The sequence below is a fragment of the Lepisosteus platostomus genome, chromosome 10 (assembly GCF_059453375.1).
Source record: "Lepisosteus platostomus isolate fLepPlt1 chromosome 10, fLepPlt1.hap1, whole genome shotgun sequence".
NCBI lineage: Eukaryota > Metazoa > Chordata > Actinopteri > Semionotiformes > Lepisosteidae > Lepisosteus > Lepisosteus platostomus.
This window is the reverse complement of record NC_142620.1, coordinates 53,970,908-53,992,037: the sequence shown is the minus strand read 5'-3', so window position 1 is coordinate 53,992,037 and position 21,130 is coordinate 53,970,908. Positions and strand designations below refer to the sequence as shown.

Here is a 21,130-nt window from a genome sequence, read left to right as displayed (position 1 = left end):
TTCCTGGACTTCTGAGCTGTGGACCAGCCTTACAGTAACTGTCCACAAACATTATTCAGAATTTCTAGTTTCCTTTTGGATGCTCAAAAGAAAGAAAGAGCAGCTCCAATCCTCAAAGGATGCAGTCCTGTAGGTTTTACAGGGACTTTTACTTGAGCAGCTTATTTAAGGCTTAAAAATCTATTAAATTAAAGCTAGTACTGTAAACTCGTTATAAAACGTGTTTAATTAAATAAGAGCGGAGATGGAATAAAAACTAGAGGATGCTCAGTTCTCCGAGGACTGCAGTCACTCATCCCTGGGCCTAAAGACAATTTAAGTTGAGTTTTGAATTTAAATAAAATCTCAGTAAAAGTGTCCTTCCCAATACATCACAGTACAATGAGGCAGATTATTCATATAAGGTAAAGCAAATTATTACACCCAAGTATTGGGATTGCAACAGCTGCAAGCGTGAATATTTACAAGGCATTTGAATTCAGTTACAGGAGAATGTCTACCAACGCTCATGACGCTGTGGCACACAGAGGAGGGTAGGAAGGTGGAGCACCCTGGTGAGGGGGGACATGTGCCACTCATTGCCAGGACAAATGCAGTGCAAACATGGCAGTAAATGACAAGTCTATCCAACCACATCCATCCCGAAGCTCAGTTCCAGACACTGAGATGTGGAAAATCAACATCAGTCACACACACACACACACACACACACACACACACACACACACACACACACACACACACACATCAAATCGGAAGCAGTGCCAGTCACAGTTTGTTATAACAATGTAGTAAAACAAGACTTGAGCTCAGTCCGGACTTCACACTGTTCCAATACCTTGTTAAGGGTATCGGGTATCAAGTGACAATTAAAAAAAAAAATATGAGGAGGAATTTCCTACAGTAGTTGCACAATTAAGACAGGGCAGGTTCGGTTGTATTGCACTTTGCACACCCGTTGCGAGAAGCAGGATCAAAAAGCTTTTTTCGTTCGCTGAAAAGAAGAAAGAGAAAAGATGATCCCGTTGCTGGAGGGCACGAGGCTTTCTCGGTTTCTCCCTCACTCCCTGCTTTCGCTCAGCTGCTTGCGGTTTTCTCCCCCGTGCCTCAGAGAGCAGTCACCACAAAGTTCCCCGTCTCCACCAGCGCTCCTCCCTAAACAGATTGGAGAACCACTTTACACATCCTCCCAGCTCAGCGGGACCGGCAGCTCCTCCACCATGGCCAGGGTCAGTCCTAATCTGGTGAGGCTTTTACATCACTTGTCGATTGTTCAAAAACATTCAGTTCAACGGGGACAGGGTATGTGTCTTTACACAGTCCCGGCTGAAGACTGATTTGCAGGTTCAAATCCTGGAGGGGCACAGCTATCGCACCCTCCAAAAAGGTACCACATTGTGTCACCAGTATTTTCCAGCTGTCAAGTTGCTTTGATTGAAAATGTGGAATAAATAAATAACAATCAGTGCTTAATAATATTGCTATTAATAAGAATAAAAATGAATAACAATTTGCAATTTAACTGCACTTATAATGTTAGTGAAACCAAATTTCACTGTAGGGTTGATGCCAAGCTGTTTTCTTGTCTGAAGCCTGAAGACATCAAAATGAAACTCTTGACTGAAGATATACTGATGGCTACAACCAGCCCAAAACACAAGCCAGCTTTTTCCCACCTTCCTCTTCCTGTCCCAGTGGACACCCACGGTACATGAAGAACTCATGACGAACAGGGTCTGATCTTATGATTCATGGTTATCTGGGTCACAGGTTGATACATCATTTTAAAAGCCACAGTAACTTTGTGTCTTTACAGTTTTTATGCTCCATAATATAAACTGGATTTAGATGTCTTGTGTTCGAGTGTGCAAAGGACTCATACTGGACTATCTGAATTATGCGTGTTTCAGATTTTTGTTTCTGTACGGACCAGGCTGTGCAAGCTTGAAGTGTCTGGAAAATGTCAAAACATGGCTTCTATCTAGTAGCTGTGTTCAATAAGCACTAGCCAGCAGCCAACAGTGATGAAGTGCAGGGGGATTAAACATGATGCACACTTCTCCACCGTCAAACCTTTCTGCTGCTGACAGTGCAGGAACAAAATGAAATAAGAAAAGTTACAAAAGCCTCATGTTCTTGGATTTAAATGCATCTCCACGTAGATTCCCCCGGTGTCTTTTTTGTTTGTGTTTCACTGTTCCAGAGGATACAAGTGTATTCTAAAACCAAGAACAGTTATGTCTGTACGTAAAGGGTTGCAGGAGTCTGGAACCAGCTACCCAGCCATGATGGAGAAACCGATACTTCCTCAAACACCTACGTACAAAACTCCCTCATTTTCTTGCTTCTTGCTTTCCATCATAAAACTTTCACTGTAAGGTTTATACAATGGGCACAATTCATGAGATCCATCGTGACAAGTGACACAGTTATTCCCTTACAGGAAAGACAGTCCAGAGGTGAAACGAGCCTATGGGTCAGCACCGCACGAGCAGCTGCAGGGCCTTACTTGGAAGATGAGCGTGTAGTGGACGATGAGCTCGCGGGTGAGACGCACCATGTCAGTGCTCATGCCGTAGTCCCTGAACACCGTGGGCACGAACACCAGCGCCAGGTTCTGAGGAGTCATGCGGTTCACATGGCTGTACAGCTGCACCCTGAAACACACAAGCACACCGCGTCAAGCCCTGCCCGGCGGCGGGCCGGTGAAAAGCAGAACGTTACAGGTCAATCAATCCATTCATCAATCAATCAGTCGATCAAAGTTATTCTTTTATTCTTTTTTCAATGCAGACTGTTCTCTATACAGCTGCACTCTGCAAGGCAAGTGCAGACTAAGTTAAAGCCTTCCTGACATTGAAAAGCAGGACACCACAGATTAATTAATCAATCAATCGATGCTACTCTTGTGTATATATATATAGGGATTTTCAATACAGAGCATTCTCAAGCATTTTCCAGGCACTTTAAACACATTATGCACTAAAACAACAGCACAGTAGACAGAAGGCACAACACAACCAAATATAACTTAGGAAGGAAAAAAAGAAATCGATTCAGACTTAAAGGACCCCCCCAGAACACGTAGGTTTTAAGACGAGATTTAAGAAACACCAATGGAGACTGCAGTTTTAATGTGGTTGGGAAGAGAGTTCCAAAAATGAGGCGCTGCAGCTGAAAGGGCTCCTGATGTATCTCCTGAAGTACGATATGACGTCCTTGGAACAGTAAGAAGCCTAATAGCAGTCAAACGAAGTGAGTGAATCAGAGGTAATAACTCCTAATAACTAAATAACTAAAAAAAACACAACCTTTGAATAAGAACAGCAGACAGAAACCAAACATGTTTTAGACATTTGTTAAGTATTTCCACACACACAGTCTGAGCTCTTAACCTATATCACTCAAGCCTTACTGGTACAGGTGTTCAAAGAGGACTTTGAGGATGGCTCTTTGCCCAGCAGACAGGCTGTCCAGCCCTCTCCGATAAGCCGTGAGCCTCTCTGCCTCGACAGGGTGAGCTGTGCAGAAGAAGGGGGGGTGTTAATTTCGGGTTCCCTTGTAGAACAGAAAACCTTGATCTTGCAGTTCAATAATAATAACTAAGCTGAGATCTTTGAAACTTCCAACACCTGTAGTATAAAACGCAGAGTGAGAGAGTGGCCGAAGTGCCTTCCGCAGTACTGATTCACTCAATTTCTCTGCTCTTTTCTGCTCTAAAGCTCAGACACCTCAGATGCCCTCTATTGCACTGAATGAGCTCTAAAGGTCTGAGGATGACTAGCGCCCCCCTGAGACAGGTGCCCATGATAGCAGGTGGATCTGAAAGGTGAAATTATGCATTTGATCGGGAAGCGTGTAAAAGCTTAAGACTCCAGTGGCTCATCCCCAATGATCTCCTTTATCAGATTTGACCTTGCACTTGCAGCACAGTGGAGCAGGGGTAGGATACAGGGGTAGGATACAGGGGTAGGATACAGGGGTAGGGTAGGAGTATCGTAAGCCTGCCACCTCCCCGCTCCTGGGTCCTGGATTTGATTCCAGCCTGGATCACTTTCCATGAGGAGTCTCGGCATTCCCGCTGTGATCACAGGAGGGCAAGGACACGCTGTCCTTTAAAAATGTCCTCCTCTCCCCCACTGAGCCCTGTAATGGGCTGGTATCCCAACCAGGGTGTGACCTGCCTGCTGCCCATCGTCTTTCGGATGAGGCTCTGGGCTGCCCCGATCCTGTATTGGACAGGGCGATTATTGACACTGGACGGACTGATGGATGTATTTGCCCAGCTGGTTCTTTCTGTCCTCAGCCGGCCAGCCGGCCACGGGGACAGGGGGTGGACAGCAGCTGAAAGGGAGTCACAGTGGGGAGCACAGCAGTGGTCCAGAGCTCATTACCTGCTGCCTGGACCCAGAAGGACATGTGAGACTGTGGAATGAGCTCCACCTGCTGACGGAGGCACAGTTTGAGGGCTCCCGCCGCATCCAGGACCCCACTCTCCCCTGGATCGAACTGCACTTTGTTGGGGGCGCTGTTGAGCAACTCCACCAGCTTGCTGATCTTCAGGGCTGTTCCGCAGCGCCGATAAATCCCTTCCACCGTCAGGCCTGAGAAAGAGACAGCGAGAGACACTCCAGCTCTGCACAGGAGTCACCCAGTGTAGGGGGCCAGCGAGAGGCCGAGAACCATGAAATCACAAGCTCCATTTCCAGGATGCCTTTCAAACTACAGCCCCAACTACAGGACATATTTCAAATAAACAAATGGGAACAGGAAAGGTTTGGCTTCAATTCGGAAAGAACTGGCCTTCCTGCTCGAGGCTGCCCCCCTGACCCTGGCTGGCATTAGGAGTCGCCCCCCCCTTGCCCAGGCGCACCCCCGGAGAGCCGCCCGCCGCCTCACCGTGCTGCGCGATGTGGGAGATGCACTTCTCGATGGCAGCGGGCACCTCGCTCCAGAGAGAGCTGGCCGCGGGGTACAGCGGCGCCCCTCGGCCGGCCCCTGCAGCAGTGAGCGCCAGGATCTTCAGCAGCATGTTCCAGCACTGGGAGGGCCGCTGCAGCTCGAACTGCAGGGACAGGCACCTGCAGCAAGGGGGCAGAGCTGAGTCTCACCGCAAGGCAACAGCTGATGCACGTTTCCATCACCTCAGAGGAAGGCCTGCCAGCTTTTAGGGTATGTGTGTCTAAGCTTTGCATTTAGTTGTGGGATTTTCTTTTTTTTTGCAAAACAGGATTTTTTCAGCTTTTATTTACTGGGGGAGTGGGAGAGCTCATCGGCCACTAAATGTTTCCTGAGTTGTTATGAAAGGGGTTGAGTGTAATTAGTGAGGCTCTCAATAAGGCAACCACTCAGTATAAAGGAAGTAGCAATCATTTAACCTTCTGATCCGCCTGCAAGACAAGCAATTTCAAACTACGACATTCTTTAAAACCATACAACTGGTACTGCTTTGTGTTCAAAAGTAGATGACTGTTTCTTTTAAATTACCATCTGTGAAACAGTCCAATCTAATGGATGAATACCACAGATTGATATGGGGGAGACTGTCAAAATCAAATGCTTCATGAGGAATTGAATCCTAAACTCCTTCCTCTCTGCCTTTCAAAACAAGACACATAACATAGTCTCCCAATGTAACAGTGCATACCCAAAGTGTGAAAGTCTTGCGGAGGATATTCTGACAAAAATTAACTCTAAGAGAAAATCCAGTACTCCAAAATATCGATCCAAATGCTAATGGTTATCAAACAGCGACTCTGTGTACTAATTAAGATCCAATTATATCAACACAAGTGATCTCAGTGAAAACTGAAACAACATTCACTCTGTGTCTGGAAGGAACTCATTAATATATAGGGAATTGGCTTTTACTCCTATAAATCAGTATGTTTTTGTTCTTTTTAACTTTTCAGCCCAGCAAAACAAACATGTCATTGTGAACACAGGGATCTTCCCCACACAGAGCCCTGCAGGGGTCTGAGCTTCACTGCTGCTGACCTGTCCACAGTCACAAGTTCAATGGTATTCTCGGCAGCGTCCACATCTGCAGGAAATCAAGAGAAAATCCATCCAAATCAGCTTCAATTAATCCACGAGGGTGACTGCCTGGGCGACTTTAAGACAATAATCAAGTGTCTTATTAAAGAGCTAGTCATGGACTGAATCGAACCCTTCAGTTACAGAACATTTAACCTTTCATTTGCAGCTTTTAAGCAGCTGGACACAATGGAAATTTAAGCAGCTGAGTTGAGACGAAAATGAACAGACACTAAGGTCACAGGATTAAGGAATGGGATGGCTGTTGATTTATTGGCCTCAGGATGAGGTTTAGCGATAGATTAATCCCATCCTGCCATCAATAATGTTTAATCATCTTGGTTTAATCATTCGTTACATTCGGAGTGAAGCCGAGAAGCTTGGCAAAAGAATACCCACGGCACTGAAATGTGCTTTCAGAGGAAAGGAAACGCGTGTGCGTTAGGTCTGAGCAGAATGAACCTCTCTGCTGTGCTGTGTTGCCTGACAGAGACAGGAGGCTGGGATTACAGGGGATAAAACTTCCTTACTGCAGCGGAATGAAGAGGTCAGCAACACCTTCTCTCTCTGGCGCCCCCTGGTGCTGTACAGCAGCAGTTCGTTATTCCTTAGTGCCGCCCATACCTCCCTGTGCTCCAGCCTGCCTCCCTCTCTGAGGGAGACCCGCGTAAAGGCTCGTACCCCATCCAGCTCCGAGCTTGGAACGGGCCACGGTAACAGCACCTGAGACAGGAAGACTGATCAATATTGGTACAGGAAGAGAAGCAGCCCTACTAATGACACATGATATGGCGGACGCATTAAGCCACTTCAATAACTTAACCATCATTCGCACAAGGAAGTTGATAAAAGCTGAGGATTAAAATTGCCTGCATTTTCTTTTTATGAGATTCAAGATTAGCTGCCTAGCCAGTGGATTTCTGTTGGTCTTAAATTGAAAGATGGATTGTAGCTAAAAGCTACATAAGGAGGTTGTGCAAGTCACATTCTCTCTATGTTATGTTTCCAGTTCTGGAAACACATCACTGATTCATCTGTTTATCTTGGGCTCTGGTTAAGCTCACAAAGATCCCAAGTGAAAAAACAAGATATTTCAGGAATACTTCATGGCGTCTGTTCAGTCAAGGCCCTAAGAAAAAAACAGCTTGTCTTTCAGATGATTTAGCATGCAGATGCACAGCTTCTGCTCTCGATGAGCCGAGTCACCGAGAGCAGGGGTACGACTGAACTCTGCGCTGGAGCTGTGTACTACTGGTTTGTAGCGGGACCTGGCAGAGTAGTGTTCCTACCAACAGCATGCTAGTGAGCCAGGAGTGCAGACCCTACGATCACAGGCAGCCCATAAGATCGTACTGCGAGATGCTGCCAGGATGCAAGAGAGGGACCCTCTCAATGTCCTGCTGACTGTGCCGGGGCTCCCGGCCTGGGCTGCTGTACCTTCATGATGTGCTGCATGTGTGAACTGAGGACCTCCTGAGTGGGAGCGACACACTGCATCCTGTCTCTCAGCGTCAGCATCTCGAACTCGTGGGTCGGCCTGTAGGACAGTGCGGAGTTCAGAGAAACAGAGGCCCACTGATTTACAAATCAGACCAGGGGCCACCCAGTCCTGGACCGGCCGGGGCAGTGTGTTGATAGGTTTTCAGCATGTCTGCGAAAGCAGCAGCCCCTGAAGAGGTTAATCAACGGCTCCAACTGGGCCAACAGTGAGCTGTTTCAGTTGGAGTGAAAACCCCCCAAAACCTGAAGAAGGCTCCACAGCCGAAACGTTGGGTTTCCTGTCTTCTCTTTTCAACATATTACAACAACCTATCACTTGTTCCTCTGCAGCCTACGCATGCCGACGCAGCCACCCACCTGAGCTACTGAAACCCATAGACACCCGAGCCCTCAAGGATCAGCACTAGAGATCCCGATCTAAACTTCACTAGTACTATTCTAGTGTGTCACACTGAATTATAAACAATGCACCCATCTGTTTATTATTGAAGAACTCCTTTCCCTTTTCTCTTCTGTGTCCTGCGCTGTCAGAGTGCTGTATTAATAGGGCTCTCTGTCATCAGTGTTTATTTGTACTTATGAGTCATCCATTAAATACTGCCTCTAGCCAAAGCTCTTTTGGATTTAAAAACACTAAACCAGTTCCAAGTACAAAATAATTTGTTTTTTTTTTTTACTGACCATCACACAGCGTACACAGGTCATATTGGTTATTAAAATCAAGGAGCCAATTTGACTCACATTTCAGTAAACCAGTTTCCTGATGTCATCTCAATTGTATTTTGTTTTTATAGGTGCATTTTTATTTTCATTTGTACTGGAACAGAAAGTCCATCTTTTATTTTCAACAGGAAACAAAACGGAGATGACTGGATGACTCGCCCGTCCAGAATCCAGAAGGCATGGAATAATCCAGAAATCATGGAATCAAACTGGGTCTAGTAAAGAATAAACGGCTACTAAAAAAGGTTCAAAGAGAGGGCCGTTGCCAGACACTGGCCCACAGCGGCCAAGAGCCCCGTGGGTATGACCTCAGTACCAGCACACACTCACCCCGAAGAGCAGTCAAAGATGGAGATGACTTCCTTCAAGTCCAGGACGTCGCAGGCCGCGGAATCGTTCTCCTCGGAAAACAGGAACTGGTCGTCCTCCAGCTTGCCGTGGAGCTCCTCGTCCGAGGGTGCTGGCGCCCGACAGACACAGGGATGAGAACACGTGGGGCCCAGGCACTTCGCTCAGACGGCACACAGACAGCCTGGCACGCCCCACGGCTGCCTCAGACCAGCCCTGCCACACTGCCAGACTCCGGGAGGTCAGCACGTGCGTTCCACTCTCCAGTACTGCAGGTAGTATGCTCGTACACTAGCATGACTCCGTTCTATTTGGCCTGCAGAACAAGGAGGAACCTCTTTTCCATCTTTAATATTTGATGGAATATACAATGAGGTCACTTCTTCATTTTCTCACGGAGAATCATCTTGATAAAGTGCGGACCACCCCAGGCTAAATATCCGAAACCATCACTGTTGGGGTCTACACAGGAGTGTACTCGAAGGCGTTGAGATGACGGTTACCACAGTGTAAAAGGCTTAAGCGTTCACTGTCGGGCAGCATTCAGACGGCACGTTCCCCTTACCTTGTGGCGGGTCAGCGACTGCCGAGCTGCGGTGGTCCTGCTTGGCGGGCTGCTGGTTGCAGGCGGGGGCTTCTGTGGGGAGAGAAAGCCCTTTACCGTGGGGAAATCTGCTCAGACTGCGGGGGCGATCCAGGACCCCCGGAGGGCTGTGCTACCTGTGTACTCGTTGTGTCGGAGGAGCTCTGTCTGCAGGGCCTGCCCGGCACGCTCCGCCAGGGAGATGGGCGAGGGACACTGGGGGTCCCCGGTCTGGCACATGACCCGCGCCCCCGAACACAGCAGAGACAGGGTCTCCGAGACGTCAGGCCCGGTCACCACCTCACACAGCCGCTGAGAGGCACAGAGACGGAGACAACAAACTGAACAACATGCCCGTTTCGCAAACCGCTTCTGCGTTTAACTAGGCAAGCAGTCGGGTGAGATTATTCAGTGTTAAGCCTCGGAAATGACTGTTAAACTTGGAAAGGGACACGTTGCACAACGTACAAGACAGAAGCCGAGGCTGTGTGGGGCCTGTCGAGAGGCTTGTCCAGAGCCCTGCTGGCCCCTGGCTCTCAGGCGTTACCTTGTTGAGAAGCTCCTGGCTGCAGGCCAGCGGGTGGGCTCGCCGGTACAGCCCCTTGCTGTACTTGGCCAGGACGAAAGCTCGGCGCTCGTTGGGGGTGGCGTCTGCCAGGATCTGCTCGGCGGCAGGGACGTTGTAGCCCCACACCTCGTTGGCGGCTTTATTCCCGTACAGGACAAACAACTGGGAGTGCGAAACCAATCAAGAGTCAGCTCACGGCACCGTCTGGCCAAAGTCCTCTAGACAAATTCCTTGTTTTTGAATTACTAATAATTTATCCAGCAGACATTTTTATCCAGATCGACCTGCATTCTTTTCCATTTATAGTGCTGGGAACTGTACTAAAGAGATTTGAAGCACTTTGCTCAGGGGTATACCAACACTGCCCTACCATGGATATAATATAATACAATATATAATATAAACTCATATATATAATATATAAACCCACAGCCTGCCACTTCCACATCCAGGGCCCTACTTACTACTCCACACTGCTGCCTGCTGTCTCAGGAGGTGGTGCAATCCCTTAGTTAGTCACTGAAGGTCCAAATGCTATTCATGGGGTTTCTGAGATACTGTGGGTAGGATACAGCAGGCATTATGGTATAAAGCCTTCATAAAGGGACACAATGAGATGGCATTTGTGAGCCATTTTCTGCCAACTGTGTGTGCCTGCAATGCACTTTTCATTTGGAACCCATGCTGTCAACAAGCTGCCCCTTAGCCTGTCTAAGTAATGCACTATCTATGCAGCTGGTCCCCTCTGTGCTCTCAAGCTGTTTCATGGCTCGGTGTCTGACCAGTGTCAATCAACATTAACCACCCTTGTGCCATAGAGTCAGTGTGTCCACTCGGTTCACACATTGTGATGGTTGTCCGGACACTGTCTTTTCCCTGTACATTCAAGCTGTTTCCTCATGACTGGAGCCACTCTGGTCTCCTATTAACTCACCTGAATGAGAGGCTCTGTCCACACCTTCCTGTCCATCTTCAGACTGCGAACCTTGGACACGCTGGTCCCCATGGAACGGTGCTGACCTGGACGGAGAGCAGCATTGAGTCAGACGGGCCTCCCCTCTGTCTCTGCAAATGGGTCAGTCCACTGTGCCCTGCCCCATACAGTGTGCCCTGCCCCAGACCCAAGAAACCCCGCCTACCAGCGCAGGCATCACAGATGACGGTCAGCAGGTTGATGGAGGCCCACTCAGGGTTGGCAGAGCCACAGTCCGCACAGACTTTGTTCCAGGGGCTGGCCCAGATGTGCTGCGCCACCTCGCTGCAGGACAGGGCATTGCGGATAACCTGTGTGAGAGAGGCCAGCCACACTGCCTGCTCCCTGGAGGAGTCGGCCTGGAAACTGAGGAAAATAGGGAATGAGGGAAAAAGTATTATACTCATCGAACAGCCATCACTGCACACTGTACACACACATTTCAAATTCAAGGCTGGGTCTTATGCTTTCTGTAGAAATAAGGCTGGAAAATGCTATTTCAATATTAATATGCGACCTTTTTTTCCCCCCACTGTACAACATCGTAGCAATAATTAATAATATTCTATATTTTACATGGCACTTTTAAAGGTGTCTCAAATTCACTTTTTTAAATGATTGCGTCTATCCATTCTAGGGAAGGCATTCTGCTTACACTATATGCCACTCTCCCCAGAGTGCTCTGCTCAGGGGGCACACGTGCTGTCTGAGCTCCGAGCACGCTCTGTGAAAACCCTCAGCCGCACCACTGCTGACAGACGGAGATTCTGAGCGCACGCCAGGGCTGCCTCACAGATCTTGGGTCCTGGGTTCGACTGCGGTCTGGTCTAGGGTGCGCACTCTGCGTGGAGCTTGTATGCTGTCCCCTTCACTTGAGACTTAGCGGACAGGAAGCAGTTTCGTCTCGGCGTGTTCTGGGAGGTGGAGGAAACGGGCAGGTCGCTTCTCCGCTCGCTCACCTGAACGTCTTGTAAGGGGTGATGAGGCTGAAGTTGCGCCGGCCCGTCTGCTTCACCTGCGCCACGTCCATGGAGATGTAGAACATGCCCACGCCGTTGGCGAAGTCCTGCCGGGCACAGGGAGGAGGAGGAGGAGGGGGGAGCGTCACAACACTGAGCACAGCCAGCGTCTCACACCCCGACCCTCAGGGGGACAAATCAGGGACAGGGCAGGTCTGGCCCCGGGGGCGGCCTCAGACCCCGCTGTAAACGGATTCATCAGTACAGGCTTTTTGAGTCCTGAATCTGAAGCTGAAATGTATTGCTTCACACTAATGGAACTGGTATTATTAGCACAAGGAGCCTGTTATAACAAAGGGCGGATGGATCCACAAACAAGTCTTGTCAAATGTCCTTTGAACCTTGAACTGAGAATGATATTGCAGAGCTCGCATCCGACTGACTCTATTGCGAGGGTGAAGAAAAGCAGGTTGTAATTCCCCCCTACGACCACTAGGTGGCTCCTTGTACCACACTGCACTGAGACAAGCTAAGCTAAAGTCGGACCCCTGCTGCTTCTCTGCTCCTGTCTCTCGCCCTCTGCCCCTCCTTACCTCTTTGCTGTGGTAGATCCACAGCTCGTGCCCAAAGACCGCTCCGTACACCTTGGCCCGGGGGTCTTTCATCACGAGGGTGCTGCACTGCTGTGGGGCTTCCTGGGGTTTCTGGCCCCGAGAGGCATGTAGGGATCTCACCCACCCGTCTCTCACCGCTTGGGGGGGTCAGGGGGCAAAAGCACAGCACTGATTAAGCAGGCATGGGCATCTGCGCACACATCCGTACAATAGGATCGCACTGTGCAATGAGCAACTGGGTGACAAGGAAGACAGCTCCCAGCCCAAGATGGCTGCTTGTTAATCCATTTTTGCCAGGAGAGTAATTTCCCAGACGTTTCCTGTCCCAGCACCTTCAGCCGGAGTCTCCGGCTCTGGTCCCAGAGAGCCCCAGTCCAGTACATTGTATACTGTACTGCAGCTCACCCTAAACAGCCTGTTAGTTAAAGATTAGGAACTCCGGAAAGTTATTGATCAGCTAAACGATCAGTGACTCAGTTCAGCGAGCTCTGGCTTTCTGTTCAGAAGACTGCTAATTAACCGAATTTCTAAAATCAACAGCAGCGGATCCTAATGATATTGTTCCAAGCCTTTAGAAAGTGATGATTTCACAGTGACATATAAAACCTGCTGGATTGGGCTCCACCAGGACAGAGGCTGGTGCTCTAAACCATTTTGAAATGATCACAGATTCACTTCCCAGACATTAACTTTTGATAGAAAGACAGGGCAGACACAGGGCTGCTTCTCCGATGCCTTCAAGCACCGATTTCTGAACATTTAGTAGACTTATTTCCATTGAATGCACAAAGCTTGTGACTGTTCAATGGACACAACTTAAACCAAACCACTGAAGAATACAGTTAATTGCTTGTTTTTCTATTTATCTTACCCTCGTTGTTGGCCATGAACTCAAAGTGCTTCTTGGGGGTGGAAATTGAGAAGCGGCCTTTCTCCAGTGACTGGACATTTGTAATGCACGACACGTGGAGCACAACCTCTGTGAACTTGTCCTGGAAAACAGGAACACTTGTCCGCTTTAAAAAACTGGCAAAGCGAAACCAGTGTCTGTTCACGGAGAGAACCTGCGAGTGCGCAAGGCCCCGGCTGTACTCACAGTGCGTTTCTTCCACAGGGAAAGCAGTTTTCCATCCAGAGTAACCCACAGCACACGATGTCTGTAACAGCAAGGAGCAGAGGGTGAACAGTCTCGTCCGTGCAGGGCAGGGGTTTCCTGGAGAGCCCCAGCCAGTCAGTCCACTCAGTCACCTGTTTTTAACGACTGGAAACACTTGTGAGCTACTGATGCATCAAGCAAGCAATCTGATCAATGAAGAGAGCTCTTGTCCTTGTGTGATTCTTGCCCTTACATTTACATTTACTTACATTTTAGTCCTCTAAAATTAACGACTAACAGATTTTCAGAAATGACCATTCACAGTGGGATAGCCCCAGGTCTTTAGAAACTGGTGACCTACAGATCCTGCTGGACTGGGGCTCTCCAGGTCCAGGCTTCGAGATCCCTGATGTAGAACGTCCTCAGTCTGCCACTGAATCCGGGGATGGACACTACCATATCTCCTTACCATTGCACAGCAAATATTTGAGTGTTTTTGAATTGAGGAGTAAGATTTAGCAGGGAAGCACTGGTTAGCATTGCTGATGCCCCGAGTTCAAATTCCAGACCTGGGGTGCCATCTATGCGGAGTTTGTATATTCACGCTGTGTTCTTGTGGGTTTCCTCCAGGTTCCGGTTTCCTCCCACAGTCCTAAGACTTACTGGGAGATTAACTGGCCTCTGGATGAACTGGCCTCGCTGTGTGTGTGTGTGTGCGTGTTTGTCTGTGTTTCCGCCCTGTGATGCACTGGCCTGTCCAGGGGGTACCCCTCCTTTTCCCTGTTGCTTGCCTGGTTCCCCTGCAATTCTGAACTGGAAGAAGTGGTTAGAAAATGGATGCATGGTTAGGAGCCTCTGTTCAAGCAATGCAGGTGTCAGAGTGGTCCTGGTCCGGCCAGCTCAGTAACGCGGTTCAGGAGGCATTGCCAGTAGCAGGGTATGGTACCTCCTTCCCTGCCAGACCTCCAGCCAACTGGAGCGCGACACCACGCTGTCTCTGACTGGTGCCTCCTCAGCCTGCGCGCTCGCCTGCCACTCCACCCCCGTCTGCTTCCGCCGGCTCACTCGGATCGTGGCCACGCTGCGGGGAAAAGAGGACAGAGCCCGGGCCCGACCGTGAGGCGCGCGTGAGCCCTCCGCCACAGCACCGACATCATGGACAACAACAAGTCCGTGACCCCTGACCCCTGACCCCTGACCCCTGACCATGCCTCCTGGGAGCTAAGCACACAGAACGACTAATCTTCTGGCCTCCTCCTCTCCCCAGACAAGAGAGGTGTTAATCCACTAACCCCACCTCCATTAGCGAATCCAAGACCAGGTGAAGCCAGATTACACTGCATTACACTGCTTTTACCATGTCTATCCTGATACGGTTTCCTGTGCAGAAATGAGCTCTCTGCGTTTTAAACTCCTCAACACAGTTTCTTCAAACATTTCTTACTGTATATGCAAAATGTCCACTGGTCTCTCTTTGAGCGCTGCTCTCTGAGAGACTGTGCTTCACCACTGGGCGTCCCTGACTCCTTGACTGCTTTCTTCTGATATGGAAGAATAACTAATAACTAACAACTGTTTAATTAAAAATGGCATATAAAATAGAAATTGTTTAATTAAATATTAAAAAACGAACAATGAAATATAGGAGTTCTTACCGAGGTGCCTTGCATTTCTGCTGCCTGTTCTGCACGGCAGAGGGTGGGTCACTGCAGGCAGGGGACCCCTCCACCCAGGAGATCAAACCCTGATCACTCTGCACTGCAGCGTCTGAACTGAAAGATGGGGAAGGAGGAGCAGGGGGGTGGATATCCAGATCAGGCCACTGACAGCAGGTGTCGGATTTCCCCAAAACACACGGCAGATTAATAACAAACGCAGGCAACGCTTTCTAACTGACAAACAACGCAAAGAATTTGCCATTACAGGAAACCATATCTGGGAATAAAACATTTAAAAATGACAAAATACCTGCAGGGCACACTGTTCTAGGTTGTGGAAAGGGGGGTATGGATTTTCACACTTAGTAGTTCTATGGGGAGTCAATCAATGTACAGGAAGGTGGGTCAATGCATAGGAGGATGGGTTTTAAACATGACTGAAACAATCTGTTGACACAACATCCTGCAGTGAAGATCACCTGCAAACTTGAACAAACTGTGAAACCTTAAACTGGTAGTGCAGGTTTTCATGTGGGCCTTCTCTAATGCTAAATACCAAAACAAGTGACTCCTGGTAGTCTATGGATCTAAAGCATCTCCTGTTCAGGCACATTGGAGTAATATCAGGACATTGGTTTAACAGCTTTACACCAACAACATTTAAAAAAGGATGTTTCTCATTCTTGCTATAGAAAAGCTATTAGCATCTTAAATTCATTGTCACATGTAAGAATATAATCCTCTTTTTACTGAACTATTTCTCTGTGGTGCACCATTGTAAAATAATTTACAGTGGAAAATGATAGAGCAAACAATTAGCAGGGAAGAAGCTGAGTTCAATAGTCGGTGACAAGCACAGAACCTGACTGGAACAGCCAATGAGAAGCACAGAACCTGAACAGAATAGCCAATGACGAGCACAGAATCTGAATGGAATAGCCAATTAGAAGCTGAGAAGAATGTAGAGAATGGTGGTAGAAGATCTGTAGGAAATGCTACAAAAAAGCAACAACCAATCTGTGCCGGTTCTGTTACCTATTTCTCTCAGCCACCAGACACTCACCTTTGCAAGCTTGGATATTGAATATTCTCATCTTTCTCCTGTCTCATCTGCGCCACGCTGGCTCCCCTGTCGCGAGTTTGTGCAGACCCTTCATCGCTGGGCGATGATAAAAAGTTCCAGTTTGCGTTGAGCTCAAGTCCTTCCAATTCCTCTATCCCTTGTCTGGCTGGAGCCTCCAGTGTCTGGGAGTCCTGGGCGCAGGGGGAGTCAGGCATGGGCGGAGACCCCTTGTCACTTGTAGAGCCAGACCTGGGGCTCTCAGGTGAATGTGCATCTGAGTAGGTCCTGTGTTTGAACTGCGATTCCTTAGAACTGACAGGACAAAGTGCTGGGAGGGCAGGCCAGACAAACACTCCCTGAGCGCTGTGCTGTCTTTGAGATTTCATGGGAAAGCCATTATTGGACTCATCAGGAGCTTCAGTGAAGACATGGCTCGTCTTTAGCTCAGGTTTGTGGGATACATTAAGGAATAATTTGGAATCATTGTTTTCTTCTTGCCCCAAAGAATTCCACTTCCTTAAGTTTCCTAAAACCACAGATGAATATAAAAATAAAAATATCAGGTTACTAGGAACAAACAGACCTATCAACGAGCAAGGTACAGTAGCAATCGTACATTGTCCATGTGGTATATTTCCTATCTAGAATGTCAAATGTCATAATGTCATATTGTTAATGTTTCATAGCAGGGCTGAACCACAGACCAGCTGAGGAGCAATTTTGTGGAACAAATACTCAAATGCTGAACTGATACTTTGTCAAAGCCTTCCTTGTCTGGCCGAAAAGGAAAGAGGTGTCTCAGTCAACTGCCTTGAAGACATTGCAACACAGACATGAATAAAAGTTGCTCGTCTTGTCTAACTAGCTAAAATCAGAAGTTCTTCCACACTTTCCAAGGCCAACCAGGGAAGCAGGAAGGAGCTACAACTGTTGTTTCTGGGCACTGAAATCAATAAATAAAAATAATCATAAATTGAAATTAGGTTCAATTTCAGACATTCAGACCAGACATTCCTCCTGGTATGATTACTAAGAGAACAGAAGTTACTGAAAGCTACAGTACCCATGTTCATAAAAGCAGGGGTGTTTTTACACCAGTATTACAGTTGAGTTTCTCTATGTTTACGCAGTCTGCTCTCCCAGGTTTTCCAATTTAATGTAATTGGTGGAGCTGTTTGTCAGCTGTTAATCTTGCTTAACCATCTATTGTCAGTGATTAAATATCAATCACAAAAATACAGAGCACATGCCCCCAGCTATTTATTTTTAAGGGGGACATTGGTTCATTCATAAAAGTATGCAAAACACAAAGAGTTGTGGGAGTCTGGAATCAGGTACTCGTACGAATGTCAGAAAGCACTGCCATGCACCTGGGCTCAAATCACCTAAGAAAAAGTACATAAGCCAGACAGGCCAAATGACCCCCTCTCATTTTCAGACAATCTTATGCCTGTCTACTCTTTCCTGGTTAGGTGTCTTCTCCTTTGAAAAGTGGACTTTCAATCCAAAATAACTGTTTTGGCCCACTTCAGCTCTCCTCAGCGCAGGAGGGGCAACTCTTTTGACATCCTCCAGGCTCCTTCACCATCCGGGCATCCTCCGTCATCTCACCTGTACTCAGGGGCTGCCGCTCACTCTCTGGCTCAGCCTGCGAATTTGCTGTCTCAGAATCCAGTATGTTATTTGATGACGTCCTGCAAGAGACACGAACCCGTAAGGATTAGACCGATACTCTGACGACGTCTCAACAACACTGGGAGCTACAGCAGGAAGCTTCTCTACAGTACGTTTCCCAGGTATTGGTGAAGAAGTGACATTTGAATACACTTTATGTCAGTTTAATGTGTAAAAAATGGCACTTTTAAACAGGCCACGCTTCATTTGTATTCAGAACAAGATATAACTGTAACTGTTCAGGTAGGGAGCTGCGTCAGCATGCGTAGGCTGCAAAGGAACAATATACTATAATAGGTTTATTCCATGCTGAAAAAAAGAAGAAAGAGAACACAACGTTTCGGCCGTGGAGCCTTCTTTAGGAGCCTTCTTCTCCACCTGAAGAAGGCTCCACGGCCGAAACGTTGTGTTCTCTTTCTTCTTTTTTTCAGCATGGAATAAACCCATTACTTGTTCCATAACTGTAACTGTTCCTTTTTTTCTGTTGGAAATGGCTCCGTCTCTTCTCAGCCCCCATCCCGAAGTTGAAGCTGTCTAGCCTGACAGGCGAATCCACTCTTCGGCGATCGAACGTCTCACTCACCTCCTGGGAACAGGGGGAGGGGCTGGTGTGCTTTCCACGGACCAAGTGTATCTGGCCCGAGGTTTGGGAACCGGGGGGGTCACCTCACTGTCAACGGGAGCTGACATCCTGGCCAGATCCCGACTGCGACTGGAAGAGCAAGAGAAAGACAGTCCGGACAGGCAGCGAGGAGAAATCGCGTTTCGGCTGCCAGCGGGTCAGGAAAGGCAGGGGAGTTCCTGGCCGTGTCACTGGATGAAACAAGACCCGCCCCTCCGCACGGCCTTCCCCCAGGCAGGTCCAGCTGTCAGCCTGTGACAGGACCCAACAGCCAGCAGCTCTGCAACACACAACTGGCTACACGCTGAAGCTCAGCAACCCACACGCTGCAGCGAGCCAACACAAAGAGCAACAAGCCACTGGAGCCAGTACCCGGAGGGGAGACACCTGGGAAATCTGAGGCTGCTGCTGGAAGAGGTGTTACTGGAACCAGCAGGGGGCGCTCACCCTGCAGTCTGTGTGGTTCCTAAAGCCCCAGTATACTGACGGGGACACTCTACTGTAAAAAGACAGTGATGAGACATAAAACTGAGCTCTTGACTCTGTGGTCATTAAAAAAAAGCGTAGGGTTGTTAGCCCAGTGTCCTGGCCAGACTCCTCCCCTGGCCCTTAAAAATCATAGCCTCCTAATAATCCCCATCCCTGAACTTGCTTCATCACTGCTCTCCTCGGCACCGAGAGCTGGTGTGTGGGGAAAGGACTGGTTTACTCTGGCTGCCGTCGCATCATCCAGGTGGGGCTGCACAGTGTGTCCAGAAAAGCACTATACAAGTGTAAGGAATTATTTTTAGGATTTCATTTACACCAACATGTAAGGGGGAAAAACAAATTTTGAGGCACTTAGGAATATGACTGGAGAAGAAAAAGAGTCTGACTAGATTGGTACTTTCCAGGACCTGGACTGAGTCTCTTGCCATAATATAACTGACTTACTTTCATGCTCTGCAGCTCAATGTATATTTACTTATGAAAAAAAGAAGTTACATTAGTTAACCGCATGGTGCATATTTTAATCCATTTTTACATAATGCTTGCTCACTTCAGTCATAAATGCCATCTGTAGATAAAAGCCTTCCAAAATAGTCCTGCCTATATCATTGGCATAACAGTGCACAGGATAGCAAAGAGTTAACAGTATTTTTTGTTGATGTTTTCTAGGGGGTTCAGGCTGAGGTTTGTTATCGGAGTATAAAGATTCAAGCGTTTTGCGCTGTCACTGCACAGTCCTTATCAGGTATTTGGTTGCAAAACAACACAGATCTGTGCCAATGCATTTCCCCAAACTTATTTTGCTGCCTGTGTGTCTATTTTTCCGGTATGTATTTTCATGTAAATGTATCAGATTGGTGCATTGGTGGGGTTTCAGGGGTTCAGTATTCTTGGGGTTCCAAAAATTAAAGGAACTATACCATCAAGCCACACACGGGTCACACGATCCATGCCGATAAAAAGTGCCTATCTCAATGCCTAGTCATCGTAATGCTTGAGTCTGACTTGCGGTTTTCAAAGTAAGATACGACAGCTTAAATAAGTAAGAGGGAACAAACATACTGAGCTGAATATTTCCCTAGAAAAGCATTTGCTTTCATTAACTGGGTCTATCAAAACAACTGAGGTAAATGCAGGAGGGTATTAAAATATCAAACTCAACGCGCGTAAACGGTGGGTACTTACAAACCCCAACACTTTAATTTCCAAACACGCGGTTAATTTCCAGACTCCACGCACGACTTTCTCCGCTCGGGCTTCAAACTGACAAATGCCCCTTTCCCCGCTTTCCAGTCCAACACAGGTGCAGCTAGATCTACCGGAGATCCTCTGGGCCGCTCGTCCGTCTCAGGAAGGACGACAGGAGCAGCCGTCAGACGCTCTCGGGTCCTAACGTGGGGAAGGATGAGGCGAGGGAGGGAGCCATGCCTACCTTCTCGCGGCTCCTGGGCTTCGGGGTTCTGTCCGGCGCTGCGAAGTCACCCCGTTTCCGTGACTGTAGTGGGTCTGGGCTCGCGGCTGGTCGCGTCACCGGCTGATTCACCCGTTCGACCGGTTTCGGCGACTCGGCAGCGCTGACACGATGCACGCCCCTGACGTGAACAAAAAAAAAACTATCAATAAACAAACACGTATCTTCTGCCCGAGAAAATCTAATTGTTTCCTGGATATTCTCATGATTCATAGGCGTTTAGGTGTCAAAAATGAAACGGACAGCCCCAATTCCGTACTGTAGATTACGATAGTAATGTAGTTCAGGTGGGGAGCTGCGTCAGCATGCGTAGGCTGCAAAGGGACACGTTAATAGGTTTATTCCATGCTGAAAAGAGAAGAGAGGAAACACAACGTTTCGTCTGTGAAGCCTTCTTCGTGTGTGTTGAAGAAGGCTTCACAGCCGAAACGTTGTGTTTTCTCTCTTCTTTTTTCAGCATGGAATAAACCTATACTTACGATAGTAATGAACACTTTAAGGGCTGGTTTCATTACGACAGCTCTAGAGGTGATAATCTAAATAGCATGAGAAGGCAGACCAAGATGACAGCTAACCGCTGTCTGTGAAAACAAGAGTGTTTGCACACAGACTACGTGGAAACTTCTATGGTACTGAAAAAAACAACATAGACAATATACTGTAAAACATATTTATATATTTATATATATAAAATAGATTTATGAACTATTTTTTTTAACTTTGAAGACAGAACGGTAGCGATGATAAAATATT

At 47.8% G+C, this 21,130-nt stretch overlaps 1 protein-coding gene across 6 annotated transcripts; it reads right to left on the bottom strand.

Moving 5' to 3' along the window:
- Positions 1-207: 207 nt before the first annotated feature.
- LOC148654079 (arf-GAP with Rho-GAP domain, ANK repeat and PH domain-containing protein 1) lies at positions 208-20,846 on the bottom strand. 6 transcript variants are annotated; one of them, XR_015924953.1, is made up of 24 exons: positions 20,339-20,846; positions 18,379-18,507; positions 17,733-17,815; positions 16,122-16,647; positions 15,056-15,172; positions 14,347-14,481; positions 13,401-13,461; positions 13,176-13,296; positions 12,284-12,441; positions 11,691-11,797; positions 10,898-11,097; positions 10,693-10,778; positions 9,738-9,920; positions 9,328-9,502; positions 9,173-9,244; positions 8,590-8,719; positions 7,474-7,573; positions 6,567-6,759; positions 5,998-6,043; positions 4,900-5,081; positions 4,444-4,604; positions 3,416-3,521; positions 2,558-2,657; positions 208-1,155 (listed from the first exon to the last, which is right to left on the bottom strand). XR_015924953.1 is itself a non-coding variant. In XM_088597272.1 (24 exons), the coding sequence occupies exons 2-24, from the start codon at positions 18,483-18,485 to the stop codon at positions 1,108-1,110; spliced, it is 3,246 nt and encodes a 1,081-aa protein (XP_088453398.1). In that variant the 5' UTR covers positions 18,486-18,507; positions 20,339-20,844; the 3' UTR covers positions 208-1,107. The 6 variants fall into 6 exon arrangements, 4 of the variants coding, with proteins under 4 accessions (XP_088453398.1, XP_088453396.1, XP_088453395.1 ...); XR_015924952.1 differs by having other exon boundaries at positions 2,510-2,657; positions 20,339-20,845; XM_088597272.1 differs by having other exon boundaries at positions 4,395-4,604; positions 20,339-20,844.
- Positions 20,847-21,130: the final 284 nt, after the last annotated feature.

Excerpts from the sequence above, each read along its gene's own strand:
- LOC148654079 (XM_088597270.1), bottom strand. The coding sequence starts at position 18,485 with ATGTCAGCTCCCGTTGACAGTGAGGTGACCCCCCCGGTTCCCAAACCT. Across the intron at positions 16,648-17,732 it reads GCGGCAGCCCCTGAGTACAG|GAAACTTAAGGAAGTGGAAT; the intron begins GTGAGATGACGG and ends CTGTGGTTTTAG. Across the intron at positions 11,798-12,283 it reads GGATCTACCACAGCAAAGAG|GACTTCGCCAACGGCGTGGG; the intron begins GTAAGGAGGGGC and ends TGTGCCCGGCAG.